This window comes from Hydra vulgaris, chromosome 02, assembly GCF_038396675.1.
Source record: "Hydra vulgaris chromosome 02, alternate assembly HydraT2T_AEP".
In the NCBI taxonomy this organism is placed as follows: Eukaryota; Metazoa; Cnidaria; class Hydrozoa; order Anthoathecata; family Hydridae; genus Hydra; species Hydra vulgaris.
In genome coordinates this window covers 42,500,623-42,513,707 of record NC_088921.1, presented here as the reverse complement: position 1 = coordinate 42,513,707, position 13,085 = coordinate 42,500,623, and the positions used below count along the sequence as shown (strand labels likewise).

Sequence of the window (13,085 nt, the reverse complement as noted above, 5' to 3'; positions counted from 1 at the left end):
TTATTGCCTGTTGTCTTCCATTTATGTTGGTAGAAAGTAGTGCATTTAAAGAATTTGTTTTGTGTTTAAATCCAAAGTATAAAGTGCCTTGCCGAAAAAAGTTAAGATCTCTTTTAACTGATTTATATCGAGAAAAAGTTGAACTTTTGAAATCAAAATTATTATCAATTAAAGTTTTATCTATTACTACTGACGGATGGACGTCCTGTCAAAACTATAGTTATATATCTGCAACTGCACATTTCATTTCTGACAAAACAAATTTCATCAGTTTTTGTTTGGGCTTTGCATACCTTAATGGCCGCCATGATGCAGATAATTTAAAAGAGGCTTTGCTAAAAATCGTAGAAAAGTTTAAAGTAGATGATAAAATAATGAGTATAGTATCAGACAACGCCAGTAACGTACGCAACTGTCTAAATTCTTTAAAAGTTTGTTTAAACATTCAACCAATAAGATGCATGGGACATGTTTTGCAATTAGTTGTTAAAAATGTCATAGATTTAGTTGAAGAAGGTGAAAAAGATACTTCGTCTAAATTCTTTTTCATTGCAAGAACATTAACTAAGTGCAGGAAAATTGTTACATCTTTCAATCATTCTTCTCAACTTAATGATTTATTAGAGGAAAGTCAAACACGACAAGGTGTTGAAAAAAATCACATACTTCATTTGATTCAAGATGTGAAATGATGATGGCACTCTACGTTTCTCATGGCAGAGCGAATGCTTAAGCTTCACTCCTACGTAAAAGATATCTTTAATTCGAAACAACAATACAAAGATATGAGAAAATATTTACTCGATGAAGATGAAATGGTTAACTTAAAAGAAACGGTAAATGCTTTATTAGGCTTTAATCAAGTAAGTGTTTTATTATCTGGCGATAGGTATGCAACGTGTTCTTTAATTATTCCAAGTATAAAGTACCTTGAGAAGCAGCTGAGTAAGAATAAAAGTGAGACTCCTCCTTTAATTGTAATATTGAAATCACATTTGTTAGAATCTTTACAAACTTACAAAGATTCATATGAATTAGAGAATAATTCCTTTTTATTGTGTGCCACTTTTTTGGATCCAAATTATAAAAGTCAATTTTTTGAAAAGTACAAAAAAAAGAAATATTTAAAAATTGTGAAAGAATTTTTGTCAGATTTTTATCTCTCAAAAAGAGTTGGTGAAATAATTCCAATTAAAAAGGTGACAAAGGAATCAAAAAAATTTAAGTTGTTATTTGAGGATGAAGAAGATGATTCCGGAAGTGATAGTGACAAAAATGTAACGTTAGATTTAAAAAAAGAAATCAGTGAATATATAAGATTGTCAGTGCACGAACAAAATGTTTTAGAGTTTTGGCATCAAAATCAATATGTTTTTCCAATATTGTATTGCATTTCAACGATGATTTTATGTACACCTGCTACCAGTGCACCAAGTGAGCGCCTTTTTTCTGATGCATTAAACAATTTGTATGCTAAGCGAAACAGGATGACGGCTGAATGTTTTCAAATGTTGATGTTTTTGTACGAAAATTTGGAGTTTTTTAATTTGGTTTAAAATTGGTGCAATTTAATCAATGTAATACGGAAATATCTTGTTGTAATAATTATTTTTGAATTTATTTTATTGTTCTTCAATAAAAACTCTTAAATTTAGAACTTGAACTGTTTTGTTTTAAAAACAATCAAACAAGGTTGCAACATGTTTAAAAAATGATTTTATAAAGTTGTTGCTCTCATGTTTGGGACAGGGGGGGGACCCCTGAAACTTGAGGGCTTTTATGTTTCCAGGCTACAATTATCGCAATTTTTTGCAAAGTATCATTATCCGATTTTCAATTTTGTTTTTAGAAAAACCAATTGCTTAATTAGACTATAAAACTAAGTGCAAAATATGAACGTAGCAAGTCTTCCCGATTCTATGTTATTTAAATTTAAGTTTTTTTACATTTGTAAATGTATTTTACATTTTCATGTATTAATTATGACCCACCCAAGTTTATATTTCATAATGAATGATTTCATTAACCTTACCTTTTCTTTATAATTCTACAAAAAATGGCGTCTTAAATGCGGTTCATTTAAGTTGATATTTCAAACTTACTTTTTAAATAAGATTGCTTCTAGTTAACTTTAGATCTTACTTTTCACGCTAAAACTCTTATTTTCTAACAAACTATCTACTCCAGCTTGAAGCAATTTAAAGCCAAAAATTGCTGCTGCCTAGTATACAGCCATATTTAATATAATTAAATGAGTTTATATACGACTAAAAATTAAATTTTTGATACAAAAAAACAACACTATTTTGGGAAAAATATATCGTAACTTAATTTTTTTTTAACAAAAAGTGAAAATGTACTTTAAAATGATAGATATTCTGCATTTTTTAAGTAATTAAAAAGTGATAAGAAATTTTCTGGTTTGATAAAGCGACCGCTGCCATTTAACAGAATGTTTATTTTACAGTTTTACACGATTTAATTGCGGAAGTTGCATTTTTAAATGCGGACGATAAGCCTCTCGGTAAATGCTATTAAATGTTTTGCATTTTGAAAACTCTATTAATACGTTTAACATTTAGTATGCATTTTAGAATAAATAAATTGCCGAAGCTTAAATGTACTTAAAATGTAACAAACATAACCTAAATACGCCAACCAATTTAAGCGCAATTCTGTGCTTATTTGTCCATACGTTGAAAAAATGAGAAAATGATAAAGTTTTAATTATGAATGTAATGATAACGTTGCATATATAAGCTTTCGCATTAAATTTCAAGCTTGTTGAGAAAAATGATGGAAGTTAGCGTTAATAAATTGGTACTTCTTATCGCTTATATGAAATTAAATATTTAGAGACTAAGTATATTCGCTAGTATTCAGGGGAGGGGGGGGGGGAGGTGGTAAGTTGAAAACTGCCGTAAGAATAATTGCCGATTAAAAATTATACTTGCTGAGTATAAGAATATATATATCGATTGCTGAGATTTGCTAATAATTATAATAACATCTTAATTTGCCGAATGATCAAACTAAATATCGGTAATAGCATGGCCTATAAGAGATGGACTTGCAACCTATTTTTTTTTTTTTTATTGCGAACCATGCTCATTGTGCATTGTTACAAATCTTTTGTTTTAAACAATAGAAATTAAATTATAAAGTCTGTCGGATTCGTCGAAAACTTTTGGTCTCGTCTAACCAGTTACATCAACTTCCTTTTAGTTATTCAAGATAACAGCAATAGATAGCGATTCCACGGCTCAACGAAAAACATTTGACGTTTGAAAAAAAACACGTAACTTTCATGAACTTTACTCTCTTATATCTTTTTGTATGCTTAAGCAAACACCTTAAGGTTTTTTGCATCAATTAGTGTTACTCAACCTCTTTCCAGTCATATATAGAAAGTACTATGGTTTATATGGCTTCATTTAAATTTTATCCATATCTTAAGACCACTTTTAAGAAAAAAGCTCGAAGCGGGAACATTTTTTTAAAACAAAGCTTTTAGAGGTTAGGATTCCTTAGTACCAAAACACATCCAATTTTTATAAAACTTTCCGTATACATTAAAAAGGGATGACGAATCAAATGGAATGTGCACACTTTTTAACTTTTATACATAAATTTTTAGTTCTTAGCGTTTCAAAACTTCAAGGTTTATTTTTATAGAAAAAAAAAAAGTGTTTTTTAAAAGTGTCCAGGTGGAAATTACAAGTTTACTCTTTCCTCTTTTTATAACAAGTATTTATTTATGTTTTCTTGAAGAATAGGTTCTAAGGATTTGTATATAGAAACTATGTATATATATATAACTATCTTCCTTCGCATATTTTATGACGTTTTTTGTTTTGATTTTGCGTGACATAATGCAAATTTTCGGTGCCATAACAATGCAAATTTTCTATACTCAAGCCCTATACCTTTCGTCAAAAAATCATCAATTATTGCACTACAAAAAATTTAATAACTTTAGATCCGCTTAACTTCAAAGGCCGAATGACCCCTCGTTTTTTAAGTCAAGTCAAGCTCTATACAATGATATAAGTTACATATGTTTATTTGAATAATAAAAAAATCGTCAAGAATGGCTACAATTGAATCAGATTTTAAGTTCAATTTTATATAGCTAGATATTCCTTATATTTTAAGAAATAACACTGATAATAATATAGAAATTGAGATCATTTACTTAACTACTTTAGTACATGTATAACTAGAGATTCAACAAATAATACAAAATATCAACTAGTTTTGTAGCTACTTAGAGAATATTGGTTTCATGTCCAGGGAACTACACCATCTACTACATTGCTGTAGACTTATTGTTTATGAATGTTATAGAATTTTTTATTTTTATGTTTAACAACAGAAATATATACAGTTAAGGATAAATAACTCATACATAAAATGAATATAAATACAATAAAGAAAAAAATAATTTGTCACAGTTTTAAAGAATTTAGCAAACCAATTTATGGCAAACCGCAAGAATAACTAAGTATTTAATATTAACATAGCATGATTTACCAGCTATATATAAACTAATTTTTATTTGACAAAAACAAATGGGTTATTATGTGCCTTGACTAACTTGAATAACTTTTTAAAAGGTTTTGCATTATCAAACGAGTTATAAAAAAGCCCATTAGAAAATACACCTACTAAAAAACAATGCTCAGTATAATATATATTATGGAGCTTATAGAGTAGTCGAGGCAAAAAATGGCGACATATCGGAAATAATACTCAAAAAATACACAAAACTAAGACTGGTGAATGAAGGACCAAGGAGTTGCATGAAACCAGACCTTGACTAAAAATTTTATTTAAGCATTGTTACTTTTCGCTTTACTTTTTTAAATTATAATTATCTTTACAGATCTATTTTATTATTGATGGAACTAATTATCTTTACAGATCTATTTTATTATTGATGAAATTTAAATTAAAATTATCTTTACAGATCTATTTTATTATTGATGGAACTTTGTTTACACGAAAAAAGTTCCCAAATTTACAAATGTTTATCTTGGAAAAATGATGAAAATCTGTTCGTGCCGACAACTGATTTCCTTTTCCTTGGTGTAATTTGTTTAGTAATTTGTCAACACGTGAAGTAGTTACTTATCCTGAACAGTCTTATTAAACAAATGCTATAAAATTTAAACTAATACCACGTGATCAGAGTTTCTGTTTAAAAACTAAGGGCAGCCATTTTAATAGATTTTTTTGTTGACGGGTGAAAATTTAGAGTTTGTCGGAAACTCGCATGGCTCGCTAATTTCTGCGGCCTCTTTGATGTAAAACAATAGGTTGCACGTCCATCTCTTATAGTTCCATGGTAATAGATAGTGAGTGTCATACCCCCAACACCACCTTCCCTTCTCGCTGGCTCCAATACTATATATCACTAATATGAAAATGAAAATTTATAGGCAATGTATAATAAAATCCAATTTTAGGAATGTTACTTATCTGGGATAATTTTTCCTATGTTGCTATTTTAGGCCTTTGAAATAGGGTTGTTAACCGAAAGGTTTCAAAGATTTCTGTAAAAAAATCTTTCAAAAGGGTATATACAATTACTAATTGTAATACTATATTATTTGCGAAAGTTACTTTGACAAATTTTGATGCTTCTGTATATTCGTTACGAATAAAAATAAATACTAATTGTCAATTAGTATTTATTTTTATTCGTAACGAATATATAGAAGCATTAAAATATGTCAAAGTAACTTTCGCAAATAATACTTCTGAAAATTAGACTTTCGTAAGTTGCTATTTCAAATAATGCTCTTCCAAAACTTCCAAAAGTTTCACTTTCGAAAGTAGCACTTGAGAAATGAGCGCTTTTAATAACTACGTTTCGAAATCTATAAAGGAAGTTTATTCGCCTAACTGCAAGAAATGTGAAAATAAAATATCTGTATATATCAAACTGTTTGTAATGAAACTTTATCTTCAGTATTGCAACATATTAAATTTTTACTAGTTTGTTTTTTCAAATAATGATCAAAAAATTTATTTCGAAAGGAAAATTTTCGATAAATCCACTTGAAGAACGGTCACTTACGGAAGAAAACTTGAAATTCGTCATAAAAACAAGATTAAAATGTTCCATTTAAAAAAATCCGTTCAATGAACTAAGTAATTAAAAGCTCATTACTCATAAGTGTCAATTATCGCGCATGCAAATTTTATTAAGTAAAAAACTGATATTATTTTTTAACTGAGTCCTTTCGGTAGGTTTCAAAAATCTTCTTTCGAAATGAATCGATTAGCAAGTTTCTTTTCGCTTGTGATTCTTGCGAAAATTTTATTTTTCGTATACTGCTTTACCAGCGGCGTGGGCAGGATTTTTTTGATGTTTCAGATATGACACTTTTAGGCATCGTGCGAATGTTGTTAAGTCAAATTAATTAATTAAGTCAAAAAAAAATCAAGAATGTTGTTAAGTCAAATGAAAATGTTTCTCAAAAAAATTGCGGTGATTGGAGCGTGAGAACAAAAATACCCCCAACAAGTTGGCTTTCCCAACCCCGAATTAGACGTTAAATTAAACTGCAGAATGTTAATTAAACGTTCAAAGGGTGCCTTTTTTAGATTCCGTGCCCATTGGGTGTTTATAAACAGTTGCAACAACCGCATTGGTAGTTGTCTCAGAGCTGGGACAAAATTCTAATAATCAAAGTTGATTTAATACGTTACGAATTTGATTTGACGTACCCCTATGAACCATATTTGGGACATTCAACCGCCACAATAATGTGCCATCGTGTGTGAAATATTCATGGCTTCTTAGGTTATTCAGTTTTTAGTACTGAAGCTTGTTTTAATCGACTAATTTTAGTTACGCTAAAAAGTTAGTCGACTAAATTTAGTTACGCTAAAAAGTTAGTCGACTAAATTTAGTTAGACTAAAAAGTTAGTCGACTAAATTTAGTTACGTTAAAAAGTTAGTCGACTAATTTATTTACGCTAAAAAGTTAGTCGACTAATTTTAGTTACGCTAAAAAGTTAGTTGACTAATTTTAGTTAGACTAAAAAGTTAGTCGACTAATTTTAGTTAGACTAAAAAGTTAGTCGACTAATTTATTTACGCTAAAAAGTTAGCCGACTAGTTTTAGTTAGACTAAAAAGTTAGTCGACTAAATTTTGTTAGACTAAAAAGTTAGTCGACTAAATTTAGTTACGCTAAAAAGTTAGTCGACTAAATTTAGTTAGACTAAAAAGTTAGTCGACTAATTTTAGTTAGACTAAAAAGTTAGTCGACTAAATTTAGTGAGACTAAAAAGTTAGTCGACTAATTTTAGTTAGACTAAAAAGTTAGTTGGGTAATTTTAGTTACGGTTTTTTTAGTTAAGTTAGTTACAATTTTTAGTTTTGGTCACAACACTAGTTACAGAAGTAACGTCTTTTGCAGTATGGAGTTTTGTCATCTGCATATCCAGTAACTTTAATGTCAGGAAAGAAAATAAATAAATCGCATATAAAAATGTTAAATAACAAAGGTCCGAGAATGGAACCTTGAAGAACTCCGTACAGCATATCAGTGTAACAGCTAAATTCATCATTTATTCTTACTCTTTGTTTTCTATTCATTAGGTAGGAAGACATAAACATATTATTGTTTTGACTAAAACCATAGGCATCTATTTTGGCGATTAGTAACGCGTGTGATACAGGCCCGTAGCAACCGAGTGGGCAGCAGGGGCATTTGCCCCATCCCCACCCCCAATAATATATTAAATAAATAATTTTGAAAAAATTGACTAAAAAAATGACCAAAAAAAAAAAAAGATCCTTAAAACTAATTCGGGGTAGTACTCCCCCACCCCCAATATAATTTTTGTTCCTACGGCCCTGTGATATGCATTCAAAAACTTTAGAGAGATCAGTAAGTAAAGCGCCAAAGCATCTGTTGTGATCTAAGGCTTTTCCTTTAATGATTCAAATATATTTCTGATTGAATGAATGTGTATGTGACCGATTATTATTTTAGTTGGATGTTGACTTTTAACAAAATGAAGGTCTAACTGATTGGGGCTTAATGTGGTATTATTAGGAGCAATAATATTTAATTGCTGCAATTGATTGAAAATCGGTGAAAATCCTTTTTTAGCTTTGGAACTTTATGGGTAGTTGAGGCAACAAACTCTGTTACCTCGGACGATAAAACCCAAAGAAAAAACCCGTTTTTATTGTTATTATTCTGTAGAAGATCATTTAACCTTTTTTTTTTCTTTATATAATTTTGTTTGATCGCCAAAACTTCTTTCAGGGCGTATAAAAATATTACCTTTGTAAGATACAAGAGTTTCTGATAGCTAGATGATATCTTCTTTTGTTCTTAGTTCAAATAATAATAGAGTCGACGGGGAAGATTGGTTAAAGTTAGAATTTGATTTTGGATAGCAGTGTATTTTCATAAACAAGTTTACGTTTAGGCCAATTTTTGATAAAGTTTGGGTAACAAAGACTGAATCTTGATTATTATTTTCATTGTTATTATTAAGATTAGGCAAGGGGTCCCCGACAATAACAATAATATTTTTTTTATTATTTTATTTTTTATTCTCTAATTGATTATTACTAATTGATGGACTTGTAATTTGAAAGATTTTTTTAATCGTTGATTTAAAGAATTTTTTGTGTTTGCTAGTTTCTTACTATTTATATATGAATCTTTAGAACTTCCTGTTTGTGAACTGATAAAGGCATTAAGTTAACGGTATCAGTTATGTTATCTTTATTATATCTTTATGTATTGATCAGTAGATTTTGGCAAGTGTGTGATGCTGTCTTTGTTGATAAACGCGTTTAATTCATCCTTAAGAAAAACAGGTGAACTTTCCAACGTTGTACATGGTGCTTCAGCTAGTAGTGGTTCCTCATCACTAGCAGTAAATGAAAAAAGCCTAAACACAAGTTTTCCAGCAAGATTTAAAGTATTTTTTAATAGAACAAATAAAGGATCTTTTAGGCACCTTAACAACTGCATAATATTTCCGTAAATTCTTTCATCGACGCGCATTTTTAAATTTGTATGCAATAAAGATGCGATTTCTGTATTCATAGCAAATACTTTTGCTAGCATGAATTCAAGAACAGTATCTGCTATTAATAACGTTGCATCTTCTCTGCGAAGGAATTCCACTGCTAGTTTTGCTGGCTCTAAAGCGGCATGTAATAAAGCTAGTGACTTAAAATCTAGCTTGTTGATTATTTCAAGAGCATTTAATTCAGTGAATGTCTAGAATAAACATTTCTTAGTTTTCAACAAAGCGCAGTCATTAAAAAAAGTGAATTTTAACAATGACGAACATCCAGATGCAGTTTGATTTCTTTACCAAATTCCTCAGTAACTTTCTTCTAAAAAATTTGAATACAAACTGATGAATTTCACTACTTTCTGTGCATTCATCAAAATTTCAGGTTAATCAACATTACTCTCATTGTTTATTAATTCAAAACTAAAATTATCATTGTAAATTCCATGTTCATCCTCTTCTGAATCACCGTCCGTTTCCGTGGGAACTGGTACGTTCGTGTCTTTATTTTTTTTGTATAACGTGTCGCATACACCAAGATAAATTACACGATTAAAGTAAAACTGATCAACAATGTCCGTTAACTGCATGAGCTTCTTTTTGATTGCTGCACCATCTTGAGTAGAACCAACTACATCTCTCTCCAAACAGACACCAAATGAATTCAAATGATCCTTAATATTTTGCGTTAAATTTTTAGCTGGTCAGGAACCATAAATCCTAATGAGGCTAGTTTTATAGATTTTCTTACATTTGCTTTTATGCAGGTTGACATTAATGTACCTTTTGTGCCTCATAGATGTGTATTCAACATGCGTTAGGCTGAACTTATGTGCCATTTGAATTTTTTCGATAAGTTCTTGTTTCATTTTTTTTTTTGTTGTTGTTGTTATTTAGGTGCCCCAAGAAGACCTAATGGTCTTGTCACAGAGCACCGCGGAAGTGCATTTAACCAGGAAGTTTACACCTCCTTCCTTACCGTGACGCGAAAATGTGCCCAAAGCTTGTTTTGAGCCTGGATCTCCTGCTTATAAAGCAAACGCTCTAACTACTGCATCCTGGCCGCACTAACATCACTTCCTTTTTATCAAAAAAATCTTGATGGAATAAATTCATCACTGTTGTTGGACTTTTAGGAATATGATTTACTCTTTGTTGAATAAATGAGTAAATAAAGTTTTTGTTAGTTTTCTTATTATTCGAAACATCATCTGTAGCTAGATCAGCTACAATTTCTTTAAGGTTCTTTTTTATAAATAACCGTTCATTGCTTTAATTTCTTTCCGGCGATGGTTTTGAGCTACTGCTTGATTCTCCAGTCGAAAGAATATTGATAGTAATTTCATCACGGAAAATATAATTCCGCAAAGTAGTTGTAGATCCGCCAGAGCATGTTGCAATAGAATCGCATCTATTACAGATGCCTTCGACATCTCATGAATTTGGAATTTCACGCCGGGCAGCAAATTTCCAAACTGATGTCATGATTTATCTGGAGGATAAATATATTTTCAAAAAATTAAATAATTTATAGAAATATTATTGTGAACTATTTTAATCACACTCCTATACGTTAATATTTTATTGAACCAAAAGATACATTAAAACTAATTGAGTATTCGAATACTTTATATTTGAATATATTTGCGTGTTTTATTCGATATCTGAACATTTGTTTTGGAATACAATCGACTCTCGGTATCTCGAACTCTCAGGAGACCAGGAAAAAATTTCGAGATATTGAGAGGATTTTGGCTCAAACGAGTGTGGAAGAGACCGGAAATGAAGTCCGAGATACACAAAGGTTCGAGATATCGAGTAGTTGACATATCGAGAGTCAACTGTACTTGAATATTTTTGAAAATAAAAAGACATATTAGGTTTTCTAGCAAAATGCAATCTAAAAGATAAAATAAAAATTCAATACTTAAAAATTCGATTTTTTATACCTTTCTATAATAAATATACATTCAAAAGACATTATATAAAAAACCTGCTAAAACCGTTTATATCGGTTTTGACAAAAAAAACCGCGGTTATTTGGTTATTGGTTAAAACCGATTGGAAACCATATATTTCATTAAACACTATCTGTAAACATTTTTACAAGGACATTTATGAATAAAATTTCTTTTTAGATAAGACCTAGTGTCTACTTTAGTATCATTAACATAAAAATTGAGTTCACATGTTTTAAGGTATCAAATAGTTGTGCTGAAATTCAGGCCGATTCATTTGCAATATCAAAAATTCCAACTTTAAACGGAATTAAAAAAATAGATTGGTCCCGGTTGATCTGTTTTTGTTGTGCATAGTCAAAATAAATATGTGAAATTTCATTTTGTTTTGCCAGTTTGATGCTATCGTGATAAACGGAACCGCCTTTCTCAACTAATTTTAGATATTTCAACATCTCAATTATACGCTCTTGTTTGATTTGTATTTCTATATTAATTTTAGACATTTTTATCGTGTTTATTCTGCTTTGCATATTGTTAAAAAAAAAAACACTTTTTATGCAGGTCCATTCCAAAGAGGTCTCTCATGGGAGAGGGGGTTGTATGTGCTAACTAGAGACACCTTAAAATAAAAAAAAGGTCCTCGACAATTGATACTTGCCAACTATACTTCAAAACTTGCCAAATGAAATGCTAAATGTACAAATGTGCCAACTCAAATGCATAAATAACAGCTTTTGGGGGAAGGGGGAGGGGGCTTGAGACACCCCTATACCTCCCGTTCGGGACGGCTCTGTTTTAATGAATTGAGCGGGTTTATTACGTCAGCGTTTGAAAAAACTTTTTTTCTAAAGTAGCACTTGTTAGAAAGGATTCAAAGTCAAGCAAATTTAAAAGTATTTCTAATAATTTTTTGTCAAAAGATAATCGTTGGTACTACGATAACAACATAACAAAAAGCTTAAATAACATTTTTGGTCACCATGCACGGTATATCTCACTTTTGAACCTTTTGACCTAACTGACTTTTATGTCAAATTAAGATAAATTTTTCATTTTAAAAATACATGTTTTGACTAGTCATTGTCATCGTCATCCTCAATCTCAAATTACAAAATTTACTACGCTCATATCATTAAAATATAAAATCAATAAAAAATATTAATATACTATTCTTACAAGAACCGATATAAAAAGCCATTAAATTTTAACAAATTATAACTTAAACAATAATAAATGCAATAAATATTAAAAAAAAGAACTAAAAAAGGAATGATGATTTGGACCGTCAGCGTCACTTTGAGATGATTAACTTGTTTGTTCATATTTAGTACTTGCCACTTCTTTTCTTAATTTCAAGGTCCCTTATAGTAAAAGCTTCATCTAGAATTGAAAATTACAGTCTTGAAGATGTTGAAAATTAGAGATGTCACGAATATTTGGTGACTATTTGGTATATATTCGGTATTCGGTCTGTTCGGCTACTTTTATTACAATTCAGTATTTGGCCAAATATCGTAAACTATTCGGTATTTGGCCGATTATCGCAAAATATTCGGCCGAATACCGAATACCAGACTATGGCGGAAAAAAACAACAAAAACGGATAACATTTTTTTTAAATATTTTATTTTAAAAAATATATGGCAATTCTGATACTTAAAATCTAAGGTGGTAAGTTATGATAAAACAGTTTCATTGTTTGATGATAGCAAATTATTGCAAATTCCTTATAAATTATACGTAGTTTCAAAAAAAGCCGTTTATTATGTACACTGATGTTATCAGTGTACATAATAAACGAAGCAAATAATAAGAAAATTTATAAGAACACAACTTCTAAGGGTTTTTTTTCCAAATGAGGCGAACAATTTTATCTAATAACTGATTTCCTTTGCAATCAGACTTTTCTTTTCCACATCTTTATACGAGTACATAATCGTTTTCATTTACATTACTTTTTCAAATACATTTACTTTTTCATTACATTACGTTTTCATTTAAATTTACTTTTTCTTATGAAGTGAAAATGAATCATCACTCGTGCTTCTAGGCACCAACTTCTTAA

The 13,085-nt window shown here is 30.0% G+C and overlaps 1 protein-coding gene across 1 annotated transcript; it reads left to right on the top strand.

The window, feature by feature from the left end:
- The first annotated feature begins 713 nt into the window (after window positions 1–713).
- On the top strand, window positions 714–1,556 carry LOC136076071 (E3 SUMO-protein ligase ZBED1-like). The gene has a single exon (XM_065789536.1). The coding sequence runs from the start codon at window positions 714–716 to the stop codon at window positions 1,554–1,556; it is 843 nt and encodes a 280-aa protein (XP_065645608.1).
- Window positions 1,557–13,085: the final 11,529 nt, after the last annotated feature.